The 26,339-nt window shown below is 34.4% G+C and overlaps 5 protein-coding genes and 1 non-coding gene across 8 annotated transcripts; 3 read left to right on the top strand and 3 right to left on the bottom strand.

Moving 5' to 3' along the window:
* The first annotated feature begins 216 nt into the window (after window positions 1–216).
* On the top strand, window positions 217–2,191 carry LOC115704447 (pentatricopeptide repeat-containing protein At5g61800). Its single transcript, XM_030631656.2, has one exon. The coding sequence runs from the start codon at window positions 420–422 to the stop codon at window positions 2,124–2,126; it is 1,707 nt and encodes a 568-aa protein (XP_030487516.2). The 5' UTR covers window positions 217–419; the 3' UTR covers window positions 2,127–2,191.
* On the top strand, window positions 254–335 carry TRNAS-AGA (transfer RNA serine (anticodon AGA)). Its single transcript has one exon. It is a non-coding gene; the product is annotated as a tRNA-Ser (tRNA).
* A 2,185-nt stretch (window positions 2,192–4,376) lies between the features above and the next one.
* Window positions 4,377–5,389, top strand: LOC115704807 (uncharacterized). The gene is made up of 2 exons (XM_030632014.2): window positions 4,377–4,575; window positions 4,666–5,389. Exons 1-2 carry the CDS (start codon window positions 4,558–4,560, stop codon window positions 5,116–5,118), a joined length of 471 nt encoding a protein of 156 aa, XP_030487874.2. The 5' UTR covers window positions 4,377–4,557; the 3' UTR covers window positions 5,119–5,389.
* Window positions 5,390–6,067: 678 nt separating this feature from the next.
* LOC115705699 (ribonuclease TUDOR 1) lies at window positions 6,068–12,526 on the bottom strand. Its single transcript, XM_030633102.2, has 17 exons — window positions 12,111–12,526; window positions 11,506–11,686; window positions 11,269–11,343; window positions 11,064–11,177; window positions 10,876–10,980; window positions 10,519–10,725; window positions 10,192–10,401; window positions 10,014–10,121; window positions 9,693–9,863; window positions 9,378–9,575; window positions 8,818–9,177; window positions 8,500–8,730; window positions 8,229–8,417; window positions 8,071–8,157; window positions 7,791–7,985; window positions 6,717–7,094; window positions 6,068–6,548 (listed from the first exon to the last, which is right to left on the bottom strand). Exons 2-17 carry the CDS (start codon window positions 11,659–11,661, stop codon window positions 6,360–6,362), a joined length of 2,973 nt encoding a protein of 990 aa, XP_030488962.1. The 5' UTR covers window positions 11,662–11,686; window positions 12,111–12,526; the 3' UTR covers window positions 6,068–6,359.
* A 5,014-nt stretch (window positions 12,527–17,540) lies between these two features.
* Window positions 17,541–17,966, bottom strand: LOC133033580 (uncharacterized mitochondrial protein AtMg00820-like). The gene has a single exon (XM_061108472.1). It carries the CDS (start codon window positions 17,964–17,966, stop codon window positions 17,541–17,543), a length of 426 nt encoding a protein of 141 aa, XP_060964455.1.
* A 4,482-nt stretch (window positions 17,967–22,448) lies between these two features.
* On the bottom strand, window positions 22,449–25,861 carry LOC115704921 (uncharacterized). Of its 3 annotated transcripts, XM_061106884.1 has the most exons (12): window positions 25,339–25,632; window positions 25,150–25,249; window positions 24,844–25,068; window positions 24,674–24,756; window positions 24,501–24,601; window positions 24,284–24,407; window positions 24,044–24,198; window positions 23,766–23,902; window positions 23,505–23,675; window positions 23,185–23,409; window positions 22,844–23,077; window positions 22,449–22,722 (listed from the first exon to the last, which is right to left on the bottom strand). In XM_061106884.1, exons 1-12 carry the CDS (start codon window positions 25,428–25,430, stop codon window positions 22,582–22,584), a joined length of 1,788 nt encoding a protein of 595 aa, XP_060962867.1. In that variant the 5' UTR covers window positions 25,431–25,632; the 3' UTR covers window positions 22,449–22,581. The 3 variants fall into 3 exon arrangements, with proteins under 3 accessions (XP_060962867.1, XP_060962874.1, XP_060962869.1); XM_061106891.1 differs by lacking the exons at window positions 24,844–25,068; window positions 25,339–25,632 and adding an exon at window positions 25,736–25,861 and having other exon boundaries at window positions 25,150–25,254; XM_061106886.1 differs by lacking the exon at window positions 24,844–25,068.
* Between the last annotated feature and the right edge of the window lie 478 nt (window positions 25,862–26,339).

The raw sequence follows: 26,339 nt of genomic DNA, 5'->3' as shown, positions 1-26,339 counted from the left end.
TAACTCTCTAAAGTTATTTTTTGACGGTAAAACTCTTTAAATTCGTATTTTGTTAGCAATTTACTATTTCTATCTCTACACACTGTATTTATTGTTCACATGAGACAATTTTATATGCCCAATTAATATTTAAAATAAAATAATATTACTATTTTTTTTAAAAAAAATATATATATTTATATATATAATGAACTTAAAAGGAAAATCTAGAAAATACGTTTATATAAAGTATAACGAGCATAGTAGCATCAAGGTGGACGTGCCGGAGTGGTTATCGGGCATGACTAGAAATCATGTGGGCTTTGCCCGCGCAGGTTCGAATCCTGCCGTCCACGCTTTTGTTTTTCAGTATTTTGTTCTTCAATTCAATCAATGAACTGATTGAAGGAAAAATCCATGGAGTTTTGGACTGAAAAACCATGGTGGGAATGAGAAAGGGAACCCCAAAAACAAAAGGGTATTTTCTTTTCATTTTACTCAGAGCTACTTCTATGAACAATAATAATAACAGCAATGTCAGTAGAGTGATACTGAATCACTGTAATACTCTCAAACAACTTCACCAACTTCACGCTCACTCCATCGTCACCGGCTTCCTCTCTTCTTCTCATACCCATTTATTGCTCACCACTTTCCTCTTTTCTGCAACTTCACTTTTTCATAACAACAACAACAATAATGATAATAATAGTAATGGCAAAGTGACTGGATTGAGCTACGCACTCTCTATTTTCAACCTCATTCAAAACCCATCTACCTTTTCATTCAACAACATCATCAGAGCTCACTCTCTCTTCTCCTCACCGCTCCAAGCTCTCATCCTCTTCTCCCGCTTGCGTCGACTCTCCCTTTCTCCTGATTTTCACACCTTCCCCTTTGTCCTCAAGGCCTGCGCTCAGCTGGGCACCGAGAATACCGGCGCCATTTCCATAGCCCGAGCTCTTCACTCCCAGTCCCTTAAGTTTGGCTTCAAGGAGGATTCTTTTGTTTCCAACGCTCTCATCCGTGTCTACTCCGTCTGCAGATGCCTCTCTGACGCGTGCCGGGTATTCGATGAGGATCCTCAACTCAGGGATATTGTCTCTTACAACACAATAATCGATGCGTTTGCTAAAGCAGGTGAAATTTCGGGTGCCCGTAAAGTGTTCGACGAAATGCACCTGAGAGACTCTGTTTCTTGGGGTACCATCTTAGCTGGTTATGCACAGAGTAATCAGTGTGAGGAGACAATTCGGCTCTTTTATCAAATGCTTGAATTGGATATTCGTCCGGATAACATTGCCTTGGTTTCGGTTCTCTCTGCTTGTGCCCAGTTGGGTGATTTAGAACGAGGTTGCACTATACACGATTACATTACTACAAATGGGATTCGTCTAGATTCCTTCTTAACTACAGGATTGGTCGATTTGTACGCCAAGTGTGGTTGTATTGAGCTTGCGAAAGAGATATTTGACTCGAGTTTAGACAAAAATTTATGTACGTGGAATGCCATGCTAGTTGGGTTTTCAATGCACGGTCTTGGCCAGCAATCACTAAACTATTTCACTAGAATGATTGAAGCGGGAGTTAAACCAGATGGGGTTAGCTTTCTGGGAGTGTTGGTGGGTTGCAGCCATGCTGGTCTGGTAGATGAAGCCAGAAAGCTCTTCAATGACATGGAATGTACGTACAATGTTTGTAGAGAGCAAAAACACTATGGATGCATGGCTGATTTGCTTGGTAGGGCTGGTTTGATAGAAGAAGCAATGGAGATGATTAGGAAGATGCCAATGGGGGGTGATGTGTTCGTGTGGGGTGGGCTGTTGTCAGGCTGTAGGCTTCATGGGAATGTTGGGGTTGCTATGAAAGCAGCAGAGCGTGTGATGAAGCTGAAACCGGACGATGGCGGTGTGTATTCGATCATGGCGAGTGTGTATGCGAATGCTGAGCAGTGGGAGGATGTGGTGAAGGTGAGGAGGTGGAGGGAGTCCAAGAAAGTGAAGAAGAATGCTGGTTGTAGTTTGATTCGATTGGAAGGAGTTACTCATGAGTTTGTTGCTGGGGATACATTGCATCCCCAAACTGATGAGATAAATTCAATTTTGAATATTGCATGTAAAGATACCAATTTCAGACATTCTACCTAAATATGTGTATAATAACTTGGTCTCCCAATTCAACAATCTTCAACTTGTTCCAGCTTTTAAGTAGCGAATAACGAATCTCACTCTCACCTAAAACTTTTTTTTTTTTTGGGGTAACCGATAAAGGTTAAAATAACAAGAGTAACAAAAGTTACACAAAAGGTGGGGAGGTTTCTTTCATCCAAGAAAGTTCATTGTCTATCCTAAGGGCATGCTTAGCCAATCAATGAGCCTCAACAATAAAGTTGTGGCTAACATGAGAGAGATGCTCCAAAAAAACTAGACAATAAAACTTTAATATCAGAAAAGATAACCCCCAGTTCAAGCAAATACATTATCTGACCCTCCAAAGTTGAGACCAAAGGAAGTGAATCAGAAAGAACCCTCTCCACGGGAAGTCTCACATCTTGAGCCCAACGTAAAACTCTACTAGTAACGCAACTGCTTCTGCCTGGAAAATTGAAAAGGAACCTCAAAACTGAGAGTTGTCACTTCCGCCTCATTAATAGAACACCTACAAAATAAAGAGAAAATTAATACTTAAAAAATATTAAATAAAATATGGAATTTCTCTTAAAAAATAAAATAAAATATGAAATTTTATATAAATAGTCACATAGAATTCTCTGATGTAAATACTAGAACTTATTTATTCTCATCTTCATTGCTGACGGTGAATACACTACATTTGATGTGTTATTATTAGACCAAACTGACCTTACAAAATAAAACTAGTCATATAATAACTTTACAAAACCAAAAACTATCTATGTTAGTCTTACAAAACTAAAACAAGTCATATTGGCCTTAATTACAAAATTAAAACTAGCCATACTGGGCTTACAAAACCAAAAACTAGCCATACTAGCTTTACAAAACCAAAACTAGCCATACTAGCCTTACAAAACCAAAAAACTAGCCACATTGGCCGTACAAAAGAAAACTAGCCACATTGGCCATACAAAAAAACTAGCCATATTGACCTTACAAAATCAAAAAACAAGCCACTTAGAAAACTAGACATATTGCCTTACAAAATCAAAAACCATAAAAACTAAAAAACTAAAAAACCATATTAGTCATAATTAAAATAATTTTAAAAAAACTATGTAAAATAAATTTATTTAATATAGATTTACTATATACAATCAATAATAAATGAAAATAAATACTGAGATCAATCATACTTTAAAAAAGCCTCAAAAAATTAAAATATTAGATACAGTATTAAAATAAAAATAAAATTAATATCTCAAATATAACTATTAGTGTATATAATGAAAATAAGTAAATTATTTCAGCAAAGGTGAAATAAAAATAATAAACAAAATTCATATAAAAATTATTAAATTGGGAAATAATTTTTAAACAATATAACATAAAATAAATTTAATTTGAATAGCAGATTTAATAGAGTAAATTAATATTACCATATAGGGTGATTCTATAATGCACACCCTTAAAATGGATGTATTGATGCACCCTTATACTTGTTTCGGCATCTAGAAGAATTTTTTAGTCTAATTTTTTTCATATTCATGTACGTTAGATCTATTTAAGATATCTTACAAAATTTTGAAAAATTCGGAGTAATTTACAATATAGAAAACAATGTTCAAACAGTCTATTTTACACGCGTATAAAATAAAATAGTCACGCGTGCAACACGCTGTTTGAACGTAGTTTTTGACATGTTAAACTTTTCCGAATTTCTTAAAATTTTGCCGGATGTCTTAAATAACTATAACGTAAATGACTATGAGAAAAAATTTGACCAAAAAATTATATAGAAAGGTGAAAAAGTAATGATAGTATTGTTCATAATATATAGGTATCTTTTTATATGTATTTCTATTTCTATTTCTATCTCTATCAAAATACGTATATTATAAAATTTATTGAGCACAAAATATATTTATGGACTTTATTAGAGGTAATGGGAAAAATAATGAAAATGAAGAAAATGCTTTTACTAATTTGTTTAACTAAGAAAAAGAAAAAATCCTGCGTTCTTATATTCAGCTAATTTATGAGAGATTTCAAGTTTATTTCAATCTTCTACTTTTATAAAATTTATTAGAAGGTTCTAAAAAAAATGAAATTGAGTGAAGAAGTGGATAAGGAAGAAAATACTTACAAGATGCGACGTGCTGCTTCTTCAGACTTCCAATGTGACGCTGTACACCTTTGTGATGTGACACGTGTCCCGTTTCTTCTATATTGGACTACGTGGCTCCAGAACCCTCTTCCCCTTTCCATTGCTTTGCTTTGATTCTTAACAGTTACAGACAAGTCGTTGCTCTTCTTTCAACCCCATATAACCTTAAATTGGTATAAGTACAAGTGTATGCCCACTTGAAAAAATCTGAACACAAAGAAAGAAGGAAAGATTGTGACACTTGTACTCTGTTTTTGTTTACTGTATTGTTAGATCATGGCGCTTAGAGCAATGGTATGCATTTGTGTTGTTGACTATGTTTATGTGTGTTGTTGAATATTTTTATGTGTGTTTTTGACTATGAAGTTTACTCAAAATGTGCAGGGTCATTGGAAATCCATGGCTAAGGGACTGAGAGGACTAGCTACCTCAACCCCACCAAAGATGAAGGCTTATGCCAACCCAGCCGAGCTCAGTGGTGACTACAAGCAAGCATCGAAGCCTGTACCAGCAGGGCCAAAAGGGGACTTTGTGCCGGTTTACGTGGCGGTGGGGATGATTGGGGTGGCCTTGATGATCGGGCTACACACGGCCAAGCAACAACTGATGCATAGTCCGAACGTGTTCGTGAAAAAGAAGCGTCGAGAGAGTTTGCCGGAGGTGGCGGAGCCGGAGTACGTGATGGAATGCGCTGACAGGTTCTTGCACAAGTCGTTTTTTAGGAGAGTGGCGCATGTTCAAGACCCCCAAGCGAATTACTCCATTAAAGATGGTACTAGGGGAGATGCTTATGCTCACACTCCACGTGCTGAGACTCTCAAGTCTGTTGGAGTTTGATTAATGCCGCTTTGGGATTTTGGGCTTTCATTTTCTTTTTCAGTAATAATGTATGTATGTACATATTTGTTTCTATCTTGGTTATATGTTGGATTTGTGGGATAGTTTGTTGAATTCTCCCAAAACCCATTTGCTGTTATGATTTTAGAATACCATGGTGGTGGTGGTTGTGGTTGACCAAGCCCAGGTGGGTGATTGCGAACCAATGTTGATCATGAGGGTTGATGAGCGATTGAATAATAAACGACCAAAAGAAATTTTTTGATTTTTATTCTACGAGTCTCCATTGTTTTGGTTGGATATTATGATCTTTGATAAATTTAAAACTAAACCATGGTCTTCGTCCAATTTAATTCAAACTATTTTACTCATAGTTTCATTAATCTTATGGTGCTCATTGAATCAGTTATTTTTTATTGATTATTTTTCAATATAAAATATCTTTTAAAGAGAGATCACGGATTATTATTGTATTGATTTTGAAAATTATTATTGTATTGCTTTTGAATGTTTTTTTCCGTATACACAACAAGAACATAGGAGATTTAGCTGCCAATTGGTTTATTTTTTATTATTCTAGCAGTCAATTTGGGATTTTAATGAATGCGATGGCTGTGGTTTTATCCATGAATGATAATAGGATTAGACATGTCGAACGCAAATTCCATATTCTTTGTGAAACTCACTTTTCAGTTATTCTTCGAAATACGATGTGCGGATGGTGAAAGAAAAAAAAAATTCCCAGTTAATTGAAATCAAAACCTTCTGGTTCTGAAGGAAAAGATTTGGTTCAGCAGACACTGTGATTCTGTGACAATTACACTACGTTCTACGTTCTGTAACAATTATAGTCACAAAAACGACATTAAAAATGCCTTTTTAAGTGAGAATTACTATTTTTGTCTATTTTCAATCTCTAGTAAACCGAATAACTCTGTACAAAACAACATACTAAAAAGCACAATGTTTTATTTAAAGAACCAACCAAAAAAAATGTCACCTTTATTATGACACGATGGCAAAAAAAATTGTTCTCATCTAACAAAAACAAATTCGCAAAACTAAAACAAAACTTAAAGCAGGTCCATGCTTCAACCACCTTTATATATGTTTTATTTTCTCTTTTCCATGTGCGATTAGCTGACTCCAGGTGTGAATAATTATGACTATAACTTAACTTTAGGCCACACAATTTTCTTTTCTAAGTTTCAGCTATACCTCTTCAGGTCTTAAAATTACATTTACCGCCGGCCGCCAGCAGCTTTTCTAAGAGGGGGAGCGTCCTCATCGTCAGACTCAATGTCCCCGTAGCGCCACATTCCGCGCCTACCAGTTCGAGCTTCTTCCTGGAATTTCTCCAGGTTCTCAAAGGCCAATTGCTTGTCCTTTGAGCCCCATCTCCTCCTTTTCTCTAGTCTAGCAAGTCCATCCTGAAAGTTCCATTGTGGCAAATATTAAGATTCACAATTTCCAAAACTCACAAACATCAGCAGTTTTTCAGTTTATGATATGATTATGACATAGAACCAGCAGTGCCCCAAAATATGGAAACAATAACTACAATAAAAAAGACCAAGTGGAAAGGAAAGATTATTTACTTGAAGCATGGCAGCGTTTACGCTGATCTCAGCATCAACAGCGACGAGAGTAACACTAATGATTGGTCCGGTTCCCTGACCTTTCACTTTTCCCCCTGAAGCATCCCTTTCCTCAATCTTGGCTCTAAACTCTTTAGAGCTACTTAGAGTCAGCTCACTTAAATACTCAGCTGCTTCTTCACCAAAATCATCCTCCAAGCCTGGAACTTTGATGTAGGCAAGGTTACAGAGCTGAGCAAGGCCAGGTGCAGCAGACACTGAAGCATCAACAGGCCGCAATTGCTTGTAGGTAACAACCTCTTGATTACCATAGTCAATGTAGAACACTTCGAACTTGTCCGTAAGAGATTCAACAGCTCCACGTGGTCCATTGACAATCTTCAAGGTCAACGTTAAACAATAAGCACAAGAGATACATGAATCGATAAATCATATGTCAAGACATGATTAATTTACTTGGAGAAAAAACATACACCTGTACCTTAAATTCAAAATATTTGGGTTTCATCATGAAGATTTGAACCCAAACCATTATTCTCCCACCCGACACCCCACAACCACACACCCAAAAAAAAAAGACAAAGAAAGAAACCCTACCACTTGATCTAGCCTAAAAAATGAAATGAAACTGATATTTAAGATCACACATTCTACGCGTCACACCTAATTGCTATCTAAATCCCGTAGATTCTAACAACGGATCTTATGAAGCGAAAAGAAAGCAAAAGTATCTTTACAAAAAAAAAAATAGGCCCCAGGAAGATTTTATTGAAACAAATGTTGAATACAAAACAAACGATCTGAGTTTTTTCTTAAGGCTAGAAGTTCTCCTATATATATTGGAACTGTCAAATTTCTGTTAAAATAAAGTGAAACAGGCAATAGCATTATTTTTGCTAGCAGTACTAAGGAGAGCAGTGCGGTAAATTCTAAATCAGAATCATATACTCATACACAACGGAAGAAAAAAGAAAGGGGGTGAAAGCTTAACTCAAACACAAATAGCAGAGATAAAACTTTGAAACAAATACAAGAAAAGGATGAGCCAAGATATCAAGACAGAGCACAACTCACCATAGCTCGGTTCCAAGAACCATCTGCACTAAACTGTGCAAGAACCATGTCCCCCTTTTTAGGATTAAAAGCTCCAATCACAGGAGCTTCTTGAATATTCAAGGCCGCCAACTGTTGTTGAATGGGTGCAAGCTTCTGATCCCCAACTGTCTGAACATACAGCATGCCTCCACCCAAAACTTCAGTAACCACCACCTGAAAATACAATCAAGAAGGCAAGTTTATTACCAACCAATTCATCATGCTCTTAAATTGCTAAAGCTATGGTGCTACAACAAACCTTTAGGACTTCCTTTTGTTTACTTTCAGCTGCTACTGCTGCTGCACCGTTGGAGACTTCCTCCCCTTCAACATAATTCTCCCATATCTGTAACAAAAAAATTGATTAGAAAATTAACAGAAAAAGATACCTATATGCACTTGTGGTTTGCTTCTTACTTTCAGCTTCTGTTTTTTGGCAACTTGCTCAGCTTTTTCAAGAAGGTGGAATTCAATAATCCTGTCATTGCCAAAGGAATTTTGAAGTTTGGCCAGTCCAGCTTCAAGAAGTGCAACTGCCACATTGTGTTTAGACTCCCACAAAGATCCAATGAAAGTTCCAGTCTTATCGACATTTTCCACTAGAATCTGCACAAGAAAAAAAAATTAATACTGTAGATAACCAGCAAAGCAAGGGAACTTCACCAGTCTAAAGGAAAACTAGAAATACCTCAACATCTCTCTGCATTATTTTCCGCCTCATTAAAGCAATTGCTTCTTCCGAATATGGTTCATTACGAGCAGGGCATCGAACACCAGAAAGTGACAAGGCAATGCTGCATGTTTGCTTTGGGAGTAATACTTTGAAACGGTGACCACTAAATACATACTCCACCACAGCAGGAATCCTCCCAGCTCTGTGTAGGGATGGTAGAAAGTCCTTCGATTTCTTTGATGGTGCCTATTAGAAAAAGGAAAAGAAAGATACAGAATTATATAGAGAAAATATTAACAAATACATGATCCTTGCATTAGTTTAATCTCTCACCGCAATAAGATCGGTTACGTGCATGACTGGAGGATCCTTGGCAGAGTGAATTCCTTTCTTCCCAGCAATTGCTCGTGTTTCTGCAGCTAGAAGGGCATCATAATGATTTGACCTTTCCTCAAAATCTCGATGCCTAATAACAGTTCCAAAGCCCCGCCCAACCACAAGCTCAGCAACATTCACCCCAGCTGGCTGGCTGGCAGTAGTGGCTTGTACTGGGATATCATCTCCCTCAGCCTTAACAGGAGAAACTAGAAAGATCGATCCAAAATCCATTACTCTGGAATCTGTAGATCCAGCTGCAGCTGTAGGCGCATCAGTCATGCCAACCTTTCTAGAGTACTCCATTTGTACATTTACCTTCACATATGACCAACATTAATTAATGCTCAAAACCACCAGAATAAAAAGTGAAATAATGTACAAAAAAAAAAGTGTCAAGTATAACTTATTATAATCATTATAGAAATAATAATAGTTGAAAGAAAAAGAAGGCTTCGAAGGACAATTTCTAATAATAATAATAATAATCAAGAATTGTGCAACAACAAGTGACATACTTGTTTTCCCAGAATCCGAGTTCTCAGGAATTCTTTTGCTTCACGAGCATAGGGAGCAGGTTTTTCATCTCTCCGAGGGTTGCCTATTCTAGGACACCTAATACTAGACAAATTCACTCGTCGCTCAGCTGAAGGACTTCCAAATTCAACAGCGTCATCTGCAACAATAACGCAGTCCCCACTAACAATCTCAACCACCTGATGAGCAAACCATCAAAAAATTATATACATGCACACACCGGGCAGAATGAAATGGCTTATAAATTAAACTGTTTAAGGAAAAATGCACAACGTAAAAAAGGCCTGTCAACCTACCTTTCCTGTGAAATTCTGGTTGTGAATTGCTTTTGAGTTTGTAGCAGGAGGAATGTAATTTGTCCAAATCCTCAATCTGGTTTTTTTGGCCTGAAGTTCTGCAGTTTTTAGCTTTCTCTTCGCATCTTCTTCCATCATATTTGCGCTCCATTCAACATACTTACCAAGACCCTATGGAAAACGTTAGAAGAATTTAAGTATGGGCCCTTCAAAATAAATTCATTATAAAAAGAGGAAGAAAATATTGATAGTAAAGCAAACCAGGCAAATAATAACATATCAATGTAAGTTCAGCTGGCAGCCATGATTATATGTTATTACATTTTCCACGAGCTCCAGAGCCAGGTCTTTTGCTGATTCTCCATCAGGATAATACACTGACCCAATCAAATTACTGAATTTGTCGACACCTTCCAAGACAATACGAACCTATAAAACACACCAGTTAGATGCAAAATAAAATAAGTGCAGCAGGAAAACCTATATAATCACTGTTTACCTCTCGATTCAATGTACGGATCTCTGTAAAATACTTGGCTTCCGCAGCAAATGGATCAGCACCTTCGTTTGGTGAAGGTGTTGAAGCTGCAACTCTTTGTGCAGATGTTAGTGGCCCTCGAGGTTCAGTAGAAGCATTTCCATTTGCTTCATCTGGTACTTCTGCTTCAATAACAGGCTCAGGTGCAGGTCGTCTTCCCATTGATGGAGACTAATTCAATAAAGATAAAGTGTAAAAATAAAGTCTACACACATGCACAGAAAAAAGAGTGCCGTGTCTATAGATAACTTAATGAACTTTTACATAGAACATGGAAGTGTAAATTACCTGGATTCCAGCAACGAACACCTGAACAAACTGAAACTCTGGAAGCAAGTAAACGCGAACCGTACTACCATCACGAACCTGCTCAACAATGCCTTGCATGGGCCTGCCCTTATTTGCTGCCAACAAACCCATAGCATCTAGGTTGCTAGGATCACCTATAGCAGAGGGAGGTAGATCCCTCACGGATGCCTCAGCAGCACCAGGAACCTGCATAACATGAACACAATAATGTTTATGGGTCAGCAGAGAGTAAAACAAGAGGGAAACCTCAAAGGGAGAGAAGTATACACTTCTACTGTCTTAGAAAATTAGATTATCAATTATTCATAAAGCTGGAGAAAGAATTTAATTGAGAACCTTGCTCCAGCGACCAAGTCCTTCTTGCTTAGCTTGCTCTTCTAGGTTCAAGAGCTCTGCAATGTCAGGACTAGCTTCCCCTTTCTGCTGACCCTGCTCCCTGACCTGATAACAAGATTAAGCTGATTTTACAGGAAATATTGGGGCATGGAATCTTGTGTCCAATTATAGAAGAATAACGGTTATACCTTTGCCCAGCCTGCAGCAACAACCAGCTTTGCGACATTGTCTCTGCCTATAAAAACAGAGCCAAATTCCCGCCCAATAGACGGTACTGTGTAGTCGACGTGAAAAGAGACTTCCTGAAAAAAAATTGTGACGGGCATGTTATGAACTGACTAGTATAGCATAACCTGTAGCCAACAGCAACTGACATAAATAAAAATTAAGCACCTTTCCTATACAGAGCTTCCTCAGAAACTCTCTGCTGTCCCAAGCGAACGGCTCATCAACACCACCTCTCCGAGCCTAGTACAAAGGAAAAACAGATGACAGAGACATTTATCTCAGAACAAATTGCAGCTAAATTTTGTTTTTTTTATTTATAAAAGAAAAACAAAAACAGGATTCTTTCAAGGATAATGATAATTACTATCTGGGAAACGACAATTAACAGTAGCGATTGTTTACCAGTCTGGGAGCAATCAGAGAAGCTAAAGTAATGGTCTTTTCCGGTGGTGGTCCGGGCTTGTTGGTCATGGCCACAATCACCACGGAATCCCCAGAAGGGACAGCTTTGACCTTTCCTTTGTACCATCCTGTGGCCCCAGCTACGGAGGACGCCATCACAACACGCTCCTTGTATGGAGATCTACACCCACAACAAAACAATTAAATGCAACCCATTAACAATCAACAATCTAATAAATGTCCACCAATCATCATAGCATGCACAAATACATTATACTCGGTTCCATATTTTGAGAACCAGATCCGTAAAAAAAGACTGCCAAAACAGCATGCAAAACGCGTAATAGCTAAAGCATAATAATTTCGATCTGGATCTACAACTCGATTGCACCAATACCAATTTGAAAAACATTAGAATTCTTTAAACATATAATCGATCGACTGAGATCCGAAAACAAAATCTAACGACTAAAATAGAGTAGTCATGCAAATTTAGCAAAGAAAAAATTCAAATTGAAGCGGACCAGAATGCGATCTACCAGAGTAAAGGACATGCATATCGTAAAAGAACAAAAATTCACATAAGAAAAGAGAGTTTGCATTACCAGAAACGAGCGCCGGCACCGGAAAAACTACGATAACGAAAATTGAATACGAAACACAGATGATAGATCTGGATGAGACGGAGATCGGTAAGCAGCAGCGGTGGCCGTCTAGGATCAGCCGTGAGCGGCGGATCGGAGACAGTTAGAGAGAGAAGGAGAGAGCAGTAGAAGAAGTAGAGAGAGAATGGAATTGAAATTTGGGAGAAGAAGGAAGTGAGATTTTATATATAGACGAACGAGGAAAACGAGGCAGCAACGGTACCCTTCTTTTTACGGAAAATTACCGAACGTACCCTTTGTTTTATACTTTTGTTTCAAACACTTTTAATCCTAATCCAACTCAAACACAAAAACAAACACTTTTTTTTTCATCTCAAATTGGTGAAATTATATAGCCTAGGTTCTGATATTGGATACGTATGTTGGACTTTTTAATTAGGTGGTTTTTTAAGATTTTATAGAAGGTCCACCATTCTGTGGTGGCCACTTATAAAAAAAAAAAAAAAAAAAAAAAAAAGATTTTTAATGAAATTATCTAAATCTAAAATAAAAAATCTTTGAAGATAAATCACAAGTCAGAGGACTCAGACATCGATTAGGACAGCTTGAATGCCTCTTTTTAACTTGGTTATTTTTGGTACATGCTACTCGTTTAATAGCCTAAATTGTAAAAACCTATTAAAAAATAAAATTCAAATCTATTTTTTCCTTTTTTACTATTTGGGTATATGAAATAGACCTAAATTATATATATATATTTTAAAAAAAGAAACCTGTATTTTAAAATTAAAGTTAAATTTTGGTAAGTTGTTAGATTTTTTAAGGGGTAAGTTGCTAACTTTGTTATTGAGATTAATTTTTAAAATGAAAATTGTTGGAGGCTTTCATGTGTAGTTGGAGGTTACATTAATTTTATTTTAGCATGTTGGTAATTATCAAGGCTACTAGGTGATTGTTACGTGCCAAGCCACGTAGTGTTAGTTTTATTTAATATTTTAGTTTTTTATTTGAATTAATAATTAAAATAGTATAATTATTTAATAGTATAATTATTAAAAATAAGCACAAACATATAAGGTAAATACTAATTACAGCCCATTTTATCTTTTTTTTTTTATTATTTTTTTAAGCCCAAGCCTAAAAATCTCTAATACAACACAATCAATCTTCTTTTATATTATCTTTTCTAAATATTTTATCTATATTTTTCTTTTTTAAAAAATAAATAAAAAAATTATTAATATTCTCCCAAGATAAGTTTGTTAGAGAGATATGTGGCTAAGATGATTTTTTTAATTTAAAAAGAGATTATTAATATTTAAAAGATTGTTTATTTAAAAGATTGTTTAATTTTTTGGTTTAATTATTGGGTTTATTTTTTAACGGGAGATCAAACCTAATCGTTAAATTTAACAGAATATTCTTTTATTTTTAAGTATATTCTGTTAAACCAAGAATGTTAAACCAAGAAATGTCGTTAGATAGAAACTTTTAATATATAAAGATATTAAAGTATTGCTGAGAAAAAAAAAAAGTAGCATTTAAAAAATATATATATATCATCACTATCTTTTTTTTTAACTCAAAATATATCTTTTTTAATCTCCCATGAGTCGAGTTCAAAAAAAAAAAATCTCCCATGAGTCATATATAAAATTATTATCTTTTTTTTACAGCATATATTAAATTTTCAAAAAATTAAAAAATAAACTTATATTAAATGCTACCGTCATATACTAATTTCGTTTCAGCAAATATATATCACATTCCAACACCATATATTATTTATTTATTTATTTATTTTGCTAATATTCGAATTAATTTATTTATACACATATATGTTCTTAAATGAAAAAAATCACAATATTTGCTATCTAAAATTTAAGATATATTTCTGAGTACATTAATATTAATATTAATATTAATTTTTCTGAGGACAGGGTTGGATAAAGAATTTATGATTAGATTTTAGGATACATATGACCCGGTTAGTTTACTTTTCCTATATTTGCAAAGATAGGGTAAGCTGTTGATACTTGATCAAGGATGAGATAGTTTTTTTGGGATTTTTTTAGGAATATACTATATTAGCAAAGTTTTTACAAAAATAACGTTAAAGTATATATCAAATAGATAATGACGTGACACGTCATCATCGTCTTCACCGTAACCTTCAAACTGAAAACGAACAACTAATCCTAAAATGCAAGAATCAAAGCGCATGATTCACAATCTACAACGAAAACATATAAATTCATCAATTTTCATTTTAAAGCTCATTCGAAACTAAAAAAACCTAAAAAAATTCTCCGACAGTGGAAAATCTCCATCGCCAAAGTGCAGAGAACTCCATTATTGATAACCTTCATTGATGAGATCTTCTTAGCTTAACCTCCATTATCGACAGCGTATTAGCAACTAAACCTAATTACAAAAAATAAACCAATACTAAAATACATCAATAATAAAAAAAAAAAATCAACAAAATATAAAAGAAAAAAACAACAAATCTATAAATGCAACAGATTATAAAAAAAAAAAATGAAAATAAAAAAGTTAAAAAAAACCTTAGTTCCATTGAAGATAAAACCAAAAAACAAGAGAAAACATAATCAAAAATAAACTAAACCAATACCAAAAATACATCAGTAATAAAAAAAAATTAAAAAAAAATCAACAAAATAGAAAAGAAAAAACAAACGACATAAACAACAAATCCAAAAAAATGCAACAGATTATAAAACAAAAAATAAAATAAAAAATAAAAATAAAAAAATTACAATGAAAGAGATACAATATTATGAAAAGAAGGTGAAAACTGAACAAATAATGAAAGAGGAAAACAAGTGATACAATCAGTACTCTACGTGATTGACGTGCTGTAGCTTCTCAGGCTAAAGTCACGCGCGCACGCGAATAGAGGAGAGCTTTTCAAAAAAAAAAAGGGTCGAACAATTAGGGAAACAAGCCCAAAATAAAAAAAAACGTTAAAAAAGAAAATTACCACAAAAAAAACGGCAACTATAAATCAGGAAAATTAACTCATGAAAATAACGTTATTTTTGAAAAAAGTTTCCAAACTTAGGTGGCCCATGAAATTTTCCCTTTTTTTTAGCTATAGCTATCATATTATTTTGCCCTGATTATATATATGTATTTTATATGGAGGTAATTTATTGTGTGCCCGATTAAGCAGTATTTTCTTTCATTTTAATTTAAAGTTAAACCAATAAAATTAAAAATATGATTAAAAATATTTACATTATTTTAAGTATTTAAATTAAAATTAAATTTTTTTGTATAAAATATTTACATAATTTTTATTTTTAAATATAATAAATAATTTTTTATATAAAATATCTAGATAGTTTTTATTTTTATTCAAAATTAAACTAAATTAAAAATATCTATAATATTTTAAGTATTCAAATTTAAATTTCTTTATATAAAATATCTACTTAATTTTTATTTTTAAATATATATAATAATACTATATATAATAATACTATAAACTTAATAAAGAATATTAAGTTAAGTAATAATATATTCCGTTAGCGTAAAAAATAAAAAAATATTGTTCAATCAATAATTCTATTACATAACTATATTTTATATAAAATAAATAAATCATTATTAATTTTTTTAAAAAGAAAATATTAAATCAAAGTTATAATAAAAAGACTCTTAATCTATTAGATATGTGGAAAAAAAAGTGATTTATCATTATGTAGCATATGCTATTTTGTCTACTAAAATTGGCCAAAACTTATTCACTTTTCTTCTAAGCCCAAAGTCTTCTAATTCTCATCTCACTAATACTATTACACCAACTCACTTGTCCAAACAATTAATCTCTTCATCTCATTACTACTATTACACCAATTTACTTGCCCAAACAAATAATCTCTTCTAGACTTTTTCTTTTCTCCAAATTCTAGCTAGAGTGAAGGCTTGTTGAAAACAAAGAAAGCAATTATGTATCATTTTATTGACAACTTACTTAGACTTGTTCTTACTCTTCTTGTGTCAATGAGAACTACAGTGTAGAAAAAAGAAAGCTAAAAGCAGAGCAAGAAGAAGAAAAAAATGGTAGAATCAGCTTAGCAAAAGTTGATCTAATCAGTTAAAAGACTTTTTATTTATATATGAGTTAATGAAATAGAGTATAATTAGTTACTTAAAAAACTCATTAATTACCTTAACTAATTGTTAAACAATTAACTAAAAACTAAGTTAAGAGAAAACTAACTAGCATTAGTTAATAGTGTTAACATCTCCCCTCAAACTAATAGAGTTTGAGCCATTTTCACTTTGGATTTAAGGTAGCTAAAATGATCATTAGACAGTGGTTTGGAAGCATATTAGCCACTTGATCAAAACTAGGAACATAATGTACTAACAACTTCTTTTCCAGAATTTGGTCCCTGACAAAATGTAAATCGATCTTAATGTGTTTTGACCAAGCATGGAAAATTGGGTTGCCTGCTAGAGCAGTAGCATTCTGGTTGTCAACCCAAATAACATGGCAGTGTGGTAAGACAACTTGTTGTTCAGTAAGCAAGGAGACAATCCATCTTAGTTCAGTTGTTGTGCTTGCTAAAGCACAAAATTCACTTTCAGTGCTTGAGCGAGCAACAACTTGTTACTTATTTGCAGACCATGAGATTAGATTATTACCTAAAAACACCACATATCCTCCTATTGATCTCTTCTATCATCAACACAGCTAGCCTAGTCAGCATCAGAGTATCTTTCTAAAGTCATGACAACGACGGGTTTGAGAAATAAGCCATCAGAGATAGCGCCTTTAAGATATCTTAGCAACCTCTTGCATGCTTCCCAATGTAACATTGTTGGAGCTTTGAGAAATTGGCAACATCTGGTCTGGTAAAAGTAAGATATTAGAGAGTCCCAATTGTGCTTCCATAAAGAGTAGGTTCTCCAAATAGTTCTCCATCATTTAAGGGCAGTTTTGTTGTACTGCTGATAGGATTAGAGCAACTCCTAGCTCCTTCCATATGAAGCTTAACTAGAAGATTTGTGATGTGCTTGGTTTGAGACAATAACATCCCATTAGAATCTCTGAATATTTCCACTATAATAAAGTAGTGAACATCACCTAAATCTTTGAGGAAAAATTGATTGTTGAGATATGTAACTAGTTTAGATATAAGAGTCTCGTTGGGGCTTGTTATTAGAATATCATCAACATAGACTAAGAGTATAAGTAAATTGACTCCAGTACCATAAATAAATAAGAATGTGTATGATTGGGATGCTTTGAAACCCCATTGAAGTATACTAGCTTTAAGTTTGTCATTCCAAGCTCTTGGAGCTTGTTTAAGACCATAAAGAGCCTTGTGTAGAAGACATACATGATCTGGTTTGGCCTGATCTACAAACCCAGGAGGTTGATGCATAAACATTGTTTCAGTTAACATCCAATTGAGTGACTATCCAATTCAAAGTTATAGCTAGAGACAGTACATTCTTAAATGTAATTGGCTTAACTACGGGAGAAAAAATCTCCTCGTAGTCAATACCTGGGGCCTGCAGATAGACTTTTGCTACCCGTCTTGATTTGAACTTGTCCAATGAACCATTGACATTGAGCTTGATCCGATGAATCCACTTGTTGTCAATGATATGCATACCAACTTCATAAGGAACCAGTCTCCATGTGCCTAACCTTTTTAAAGCATGAACTTCAGTCTGCATAGAGTTAAACCAGTTTGGATGCTTAAGAGGTGCTTGAAGAGATCTTAGCTCAGAAAGCAATAATAATTCTGGTAAAGGGTGCTTGGTAGCCAAATAACCTTTTGGTTTGACTATGCCATTTTTGGACTTGGCTACCATTGGATGTGACCTGTTAACAACAGTGGATGATGTATTTCTTGAGACAATGGTCGAACTCTCTGTCACGAGCAATGAAACAAAGTCCTGGCTAGAGGGAAGAAATCCAAAACAACCAAAAGTTGAAGCCTTCCATCACCTTACTGAAGAGGATGCTGCCCATGTTAGATTCCCTCACATGACCACTCAAATAAGGAATATGACGGTAGCCCATTCTATGATGGATGATGGAGCCTCTTCCAGTATCATCTTCAAGATTGCATACAAGAAGATAAGGCTTCATTTGAAAGACCTAACACCCTGTACACAGCTCATGTACGGGTTCTCGAGCCAAGGACTGGCTCCTCTAGGGCACATCCAATTTCCATTGATAATAAGTGAAAGTCCTGCACAGAAAACAATCATGACTTAATTCATATTTGTTGATGTGGCATTTGCATTCAATATCATGATAGAGGACCAACCCTGTATGACCTAAAAGCAGTCACTTCAATTTACCACCTATGCATCAAGTTTACAACAAAGTATGGTGTCGGGTGCCTATAGGGAGACCAACAGTCTGCTCGGCAATGTTACAACATCGCTCTTTCCAAAACAAAAAAGGAAGACCTTCTCACCAAGAGCTCAAACAACGAGTCCAGCCAAGGGCATTAAGGATCTGCCCAAGGCGAGAAGACTAGCATAGATCCTTATTTTTGGAATCCTGCAAACAGCTTTGGACCATTGGCAGAATTAGAAGAAGCAGGGATCGACCTCTCCAGCTGACCAAGAAACTTAAAATTGGTCAAGATTTATCACCAGAAATAAAATCTGAATTAATCAAATTTCTAAGGGCAAACCTCAACACTTTTGCTTGGTCGCGTGAAGACATGGTAGGAATCGATCTATCAATAATTTCTCACGCCCTTAATATAGATCCAAACTTCCGTCTAGTACAACAAAAACAGAAGCTACTGGATAAAAAGCGAGCACAAGCATTCAAAGATGAAGTTAAAAAGTTGTGTGCAAATAACTTCATCATTGAGGCATTCTACCTTGTTTGGGTTTCTAACCCCGTACTGGTACCCAAGCCAAACAAGAATTGGTGAGTTTGCATCGATTTCACTAACCTCAATAAAGCATGTCCAAAGGATTGTTTCCCACTTCCAGGGATCGACCAACTTGTAGATGCTACAAGTGGTCATGAGATCCTAAGCTTTATGGATACCTATTCAGGTTACAATCATATCAAGATGTACCTGCTTGACCAAGAAGTAAACCACACTCTCCTAATAGAATTCCTAGACAAAATTGAAGAAAAAAGAGATTAGGTCAACTTGAAGTTACAAGCCTACTAACAAAAGGTGTCTAGATACATTAACAAGCACGTCAAGGATAGAAAGTTCTTTGTTGGAGATATGATACTTCGAAAAGTATATTTAAATACCAAAGACCCTGCAAGAGGAGTACTTGGCCTAAATTAGGAAGGACCATATCAAGTTATAGATATCACAAGTTCAGGCACATATAAACTTGGTCGGTATAATAAGTAAATAGAATTGATCCTATTAACAAGATATTGAAATACGGAACATCTCAAAAAAGATTACCAATAAGCTTACTTATAAAAAAAAAATACTACTCTTAAGTAGTGGTTCCTGGACGGTATGTCATCTAGAGGTTCGATAATTATTTATAATACATCACTCTTAAGTGTGACAAAATCTCTAAAGCACGATCAAATAAAAATCAAAATGAGCCCAACAATAAAAAAAAAAAGAAGAAGAGAAATACAAAATTGGGAAATATGAGAGAGAGAGAGAGAGAGAGAGAGAGAGAGAGAGAGAGAGAGAGAGAGAGAGAGAGAGAGAGAGAGAGAGAGAGAGAGAGAGAGAGAGAGAGAGAGAGAGAGAGAGAGAGAGAGAGAGAGAGAGAAGAAAATCGTAATTTGAAATGAAGATGCAAAATGAAAAAAATTAAAAAAGAGCACTTGTTAAAAAAAATCAATAAAATGGGGTAGGAGAAATAAGATACTCATTACCTGTAGAAAAAATGAAAAGACAATTACTATTTTTTATTTAAAAAAATATAAAAATAAATAATAATAAAAAACAATTCATCAGTTTTCAAACTTTTAAATATTAACGAATTACTAACTAACCTTTAAAAAAGGTCTAAACAAAAAAAAAATTAAATATGAGTTTTGAAAACTTAGATTATACAAACATGGCATATTGAATGACAAAAATATCTAAACATAAAATAAAGTCATATAAATTATTCAACTTTGAAAGTGTTAAACAACTAAATTTTAGTAAATTTTTATTATGTAAAATCCAATACTCATATTAAAAATTCTTTTATGTTTTGATATTTTACATTTAACTTTTTTTTTTTTACAATAAAACCCTTTATGTTTACTTTTTTTTACAAATTTGAGGTGTCAACTAAATATCACTGTTAAATACCAATTGAATTATTACTGTATTGATTTTGAAGTTTTACTTTCACGTATACACAAATGTACACAATGATCATTCAATTGGTGTTTAAAGATAATATTTAACTGACGCCTCAAATTTATAATCTGCTACGAAAAAAGAAGAATTAAGTATAAAAATTAAAATATAAAGAGATTTTATCGCCAATTACTCTTCTCGAAATTATAAAATTGTTTGTCAAGCCATCTCCAACCGGCCTGTAAAACACCAAAATAGTGTGGCTTCACACTACATATAATTCAATGAGATACTATAATCAGGACTGACCCAAACATTTTGGGGGCCTTGTGCAAAATTTTAAAATTAGGCCCTTTAGAAAGAAAAAAAAAAACCCATGTACATTAAAACTATAATTCTATTACTAATTTTTTTTAAAGATTCGTACATAAATTTTTTATTTATGTATTTATAATAGGAAAAAATAAATAAATGGGCATTTTTTTTAAAAAAAAAATTGGGCCTTAAAAAGGAAAATTTGAAAAACTATACATTAAAAACCCTAATATTTTATGTTTAAACCAATACATTTCAAAATAAAAAAATATATGATACTTTTATCAAAAATCTAAGAATAACCCTCACATAATAACACCCCAACTCTCTCTCTTCCTCTATTTCTCTAGCTTCTCTCTCAACCGAACCCTCACCATTCTCTTTCCCCACTTCGCACGAACCGAGCCCCCCACCGCCCACCACGAGTCGAGCCCCACTTTCGACCGATACTAGTCCGACGGAGACCCACAGTCGCGTACGACCCAGGTCGTCACCCCCTCACCATCGCGTACGACCCGACCGCCCCCTCTGAAAGTTTTCTGGGCTTCTAAGGGGTCAGGTCCGATGGGGCATTTTTCGGGGTTTTGAAGTCGGGTCCGATGGGCCCGATATAAATTTTTTTGGGTTTTAAGGTCGGGTCCGATGGGCCCGACCCCCGCCCGATGGGGTCCGATGGGCCCATCGGACACGACCTTAAAACCCAAAAAAAATGAAAATTTTGTGGCTTTGGGTCTCCATCGGCGTCTCGGTCGGAAGTGGGGCTCGACTCGTGGTGGGCGGTGGGGGGCTCGGTTCGTGCGAAGTGGGCAGAGAGAATGGTGAAGGTTCGGTTGAGAGAGAAGCTAGAGAGATAGAGGATGAGAGAGAGAGAGTTGGGGTGTTGTTATGTGAGGGTTATTCTTGGGTTTTTGATAAAAGTGTCATATATTTTTTATTTTGAAATGTATTGGTTTAAGCATAAAATTTTAGGGTTTTTAAAATATAGTTTTTCAAATTTCTCCTAAAAAATGGGGACCTTCTGCAATGGTCCAAGCTGCCTAATGTTTGGGTCGGCCCTGACTATAATTAAACTTATAAATGATATTTTTTTTTTTAAAAGTTTTTAATAATTAATAAATATTTAGTATTAAAATATTCTTAGTATATTAATAAAATAATAAAAAATATAAAATTTAGTACCAAATATTTTTATGTTGATTTAATACTAAATTTAAATTTTACCAATGACCTCATGTAAAGTGTTTTGACACTTTAAACACTTTTATCTCTTGCAAAGTGTTAACTTTTGGAGTAGGACTTTGGTGGCCTACTTAGCTAATGCCAAGTAGCATTAAACATGTAGCATGGCAGGTACGTGAGTTTGGTGAGGAAGCTCTTGCTATTTCCCTACTCAATACCAGACTTGGCAATATTCTCCCTGGGATGGGCTTCGAAACTAATTTTGTCCATGTCTATTTTACTCTCTACCTCTATTCTAGGGGTCTCCTTTAATTTATAATATTAAATCTTTTTTTTTTCTTAAAGAAGAAACTTTATTTTTATGCAGTAGATTAGAGTATCAAGTACGTAACATAACTCTATAATTGTGTCCTTTTTTTAAGAAAATAAATAGGACCTTGCGGAGACTTCTCACTAGATCCCCTGTAGACATATATGTGGGAACCACAAATAACAGTACAATGCAATTTCATATTAAATCTTTAATTTAAATATTTGAAAACACCTAACCAAATATTTGCCATAACCACCCAAAGATATCAAATATTTGTACTTGAAAAACATTAGGATCCCCTTGTATTTTTGCATATTTCTCACCTAGATTATTAGTAGCTAGCTAAATACAACAACTTTTATGCATAGTTCTATTAAAGGAAGCGCAGCAGTCTAGGAGGCTGGATATGAATTGGCGGGTTTGGAATCGAGTCGTTTGGTCCGAGCTCATCCACCGGCGGCCTCTGCTTATGGTGATTGGTTTCTGATTGGTAAGCCACTGCTAAGGCAAGAGCCTGCTCATTAAAAACTCAAAAGGTCAAATGATGCATAATTGTAATCATTAACTAATTAATGAATGCTACTCTACACTATAGCTAGCTAGCTGGGTACTAAGAGGTGTAGAAGCTTAATTACAATGTGGTCATGGTATGGAGGAGCAAATATCCCAGTGGTTGTGGTTTTTCGCCGGCGACAATCTGAGCAAGGTGGATTTGATATGTGTGTAAATCCTGTTTGAACAACAATCACAGGCATACCAACTAGATTTCCCATACAAACTCTCTCCCATTCAGTTGGGCTGCCAATCATTGCATCAACTTTGAAGCTTTCTCTTACTTCTTGTATTAACTTGCCCCTAGCCCTTTGTGCCTATTAAAAAAAGAAAAGAAAAAAGAATATTAGTGAAATAAAGATCAAAGTTTTATGTCTAGCTAATTACAATAAGATGCATCATTTCTTAAAGAGAATAGGAAAACCTGCAAATAGTCAACAGCAGGAAAGAAGCGTGCTCGGCGCAATTCAACCGGCCATTGATCTTGAGCTTCGTAGTCATCATCCTTCCCCGATCGCTGCCACTCATCAAAATGAGCTAACATGTCAACATCCATTGTAAAACTTATAATGCCTTGAACTGAGTCAACTGTGTAATTCAGTTTGAAAGGAACCATGTTAACACCTTTTGATGCAAGAACTTGAACAACCTGGAATGTATCATATCCTAAAACAGCTTAGTTTGGAACGAATACAGATGTTAAGTGTTGCCAAATCTAATAAAAAATTAAAATTGAAACACTACCTCCATATCAGCATCATCAAGATACCCAACTGTCAGTTTTTTTATGTCAACCGAAAATGGATCACCAAGAGAAATGTCCCTTGATGAGACATCATCTGGATCTTTTCCCATAATAGAATCTAAAACAATAGCACAATCTGTTGCACTTCTACAGAAAGGACCAAGCTTATCCTGTTAAACAGAGGAAATGTGTGAAAAAGACAATATATATACTCTCCTTACCAAAACAGAGAAGAGAGTTAGCAGTATATATATACGTACCAAGCTTTCTGATATGCTCATAACACCAGTTCTACCAACAAGACCAAAAGTAGGCCGCAACGCTGTCACCCCGCATCGCGAAGCAGGCAAGGTCATCGAACCAACTGTTTCTGATCCAATAGCAAATGGAACCAACCCTGTTAAAAGAAAAAAATCTGAGAGAACCATTCTTGATCCAAGTGAAGTTGTGATTTTTCAGTTCACACATACAAAGTTACTAGTCAAGACAACCATATATTAATTGAAAAAAAGAAAACCAAGAAGCTCAAAAATAATACCAGCTGAGATGCAGGCAGCTGGGCCAGCTGAAGAACCTGTGGAGAATTCTTCAATATTCCAAGGGTTCCTTGTCCTACCACCAAACCATATATCATCATATGCCAGTGATCCAGAAACAAGTTTGGCTACAAGAACTGCCCCAGCAGATTTCAACCTTCATTCAACACATATGTACAGTCATAAACTAGAATATAAATGTTCTATAGATGCAACTTCTATATTCAGAACATATTTGTTACCTTTTGTAAACCCAAGCTTCAATGTCAAGGACTTGATCTTTGAAACTTTTTGAACCCCATGTTGTTTTGTATTGGGGTACTGAAATTATATCCTTTAACCCATAAGGGATCCCATGGAGAGGACCTAATTCAAGCATTGTAATGAAGAACTTTCTATTATATAAAAACCATAAAGTAAATCTTTACTTAATGAGTTAGTGGAAAAAGGGGTCTATACCCAAGTACACTCCTCTGGAGAACAATTCATCAGCTTCTTTTGCTTGCTTGTATGCCAAGTCTTCAGTGTAAGAGATAACAGCCTCAAGAACAGGATTATACCTACACACAATTACTACATCAGTCAAAAAAGGGAGCCTTGAATTAGAACAAAATAGGGACTTTTTTCACTACCTTTTCAGTCTTTTAAGACAAAGTTGAGTGAGCTCCTCAGATGTAACTTGCTTTGTCTTAATCAGCTCCCCTAGTTCAAGAATCTGAAAATCATCAAATGGGTTTACTTATTATCACAGCAGCACACACATGTAGATATGAAAAATATCAAAGAATCTTTTCTTAATTACACTCATAAAGGCAATATCATCTTCTTTGTTTGGTCTTTGTGTGCCAACCAAATAAGGATAATTAAATCTCTTTTTTTTGTTGTTAGCTTCTTCAGTTGCCCATTCAGGGTTGAAGACCAAAGGAGAATGATGATAAAGCCCTCCATTAACAGAACCAACAAGCTTTCTATTTGCTCTAATAGTAGGGACGTTGAGCTCTTTTGCACCCTTAGTAATTTCCACCATCTATAAATAGCCAAAGATATAGAATGAGAAGTAATGACTTGCTAGTTTATTATTAACCATATAATAGATTAAATTTGTGACCTTTTTACTACTGAAAAAGTTGGCATCAAATAACTCAAATGCGGTTTTGAGTGGCAAAGCTTCGTGATCAAAGCTTTCCTCATAGCTACCTTTGTTCTCACTGTCCTGATCACACAACAGAAAAGTAATACAACGCTGTTAAAGAAAAGGGAAAGAGAAGAGTTTGAGTTAGAAAGAAATTGCTTTTACCTGAAAATAAAGGCATGAGAATGAGCTTTTACTTTCTGGCACAAAATTTTCCAATTGTTTTTTAGAGTTATCATCTGTGTTTTTAACATCATGTTCGTTTTAAGGTTGGGGAACTACTAAAAGAGAAAAGTAATGGTATATTATATATGTATATATATATATATGAGAAAATCTGTCTTGTTAGGAAAAAAAATATGTGTGGCCTTGCAAAGATATCTCTTCAACTCCTTTCATATAACAACAAATATAGAGGAAATTAGGCGAAACTATCCAACAAGAAAATTTTAAAAAACTATCTTCAAATTACAAATGATGAAAACCAATATGTACATATTTATGTATTAATGTGTTGATGAACATGAATGAAAAGAAAATAGTAAGAAAAAGAAAGAGTTACCATTGTAATTTGAGAAAGGTGGATTGTACTTAGAAAGAAAGGAAATTAGAGAGGAAGCAAATAAGTACTAAATAATGAGCTAGTAATATTGTTATATTAGATTTAGTAGCTATACAAATTATATTCAGTATTTTTTTTTTTTTATAAGTGATACTTTATAATTGTTTAGTAATATTTTTAAAAATTTTTTTTTAAATTATATAAAATTTAATAGTTAATTATTACCAATAATAATATAACATAAAATTTTTAGCAATAAGTGTCAAAAATTATTGAGGTCACAATTGTATATATAAAAATGTGTGTTAGATCATTAAATAAATAAATTAAATTTATATCGTCTATTTTATAACTTAAGAACATGATTGTCATGATTTTAATATGTAAATACTAATTAGACAATTTCTAATTTGATGAGGGGTTAAATTAAAAATAATCAAAAAGAATTAATTTAATGTTTATTTTATTATTAATAAATAGGTATTGTTCCTTATCTTTTACATCGCTTCAGATAAAGTATCTTTATTCTTGAATCCTCATCATTAAAAAAATCTCAAGTTTTAAAGAGAAAATTTTGATGTAAAAATTAGAAAATCATACTATT

Source organism: Cannabis sativa, chromosome 1 (assembly GCF_029168945.1).
Source record: "Cannabis sativa cultivar Pink pepper isolate KNU-18-1 chromosome 1, ASM2916894v1, whole genome shotgun sequence".
Lineage (NCBI taxonomy): Eukaryota > Viridiplantae > Streptophyta > Magnoliopsida > Rosales > Cannabaceae > Cannabis > Cannabis sativa.
Note: the sequence above shows the minus strand (reverse complement) of the source record. Positions and strands in the feature narration are given on the sequence as shown.

Coding starts and splice junctions, on each gene's coding strand:
- LOC115704447 (XM_030631656.2), top strand. CDS start 420: ATGGTGGGAATGAGAAAGGGAACCCCAAAAACAAAAGGGTATTTTCTT.
- LOC115705699 (XM_030633102.2), bottom strand. CDS start 11,661: ATGGCGTCCTCCGTAGCTGGGGCCACAGGATGGTACAAAGGAAAGGTC. Junction 9,864..10,013: donor CTCTGGAGCTCGTGGAAAAT/GTAATAACATAT, acceptor CGTTTTCCATAG/GGTCTTGGTAAGTATGTTGA. Junction 9,178..9,377: donor CTCGGATTCTGGGAAAACAA/GTATGTCACTTG, acceptor TCATATGTGAAG/GTAAATGTACAAATGGAGTA.
- LOC133033580 (XM_061108472.1), bottom strand. CDS start 17,966: ATGGTAGCCAAGTCCAAAAATGGCATAGTCAAACCAAAAGGTTATTTG.
- LOC115704921 (XM_061106884.1), bottom strand. CDS start 25,430: ATGATGTTAAAAACACAGATGATAACTCTAAAAAACAATTGGAAAATT. Junction 24,199..24,283: donor GAAGCTTGGGTTTACAAAAG/GTAACAAATATG, acceptor TGTTGAATGAAG/GTTGAAATCTGCTGGGGCAG. Junction 23,410..23,504: donor TTGATGATGCTGATATGGAG/GTAGTGTTTCAA, acceptor GATACATTCCAG/GTTGTTCAAGTTCTTGCATC.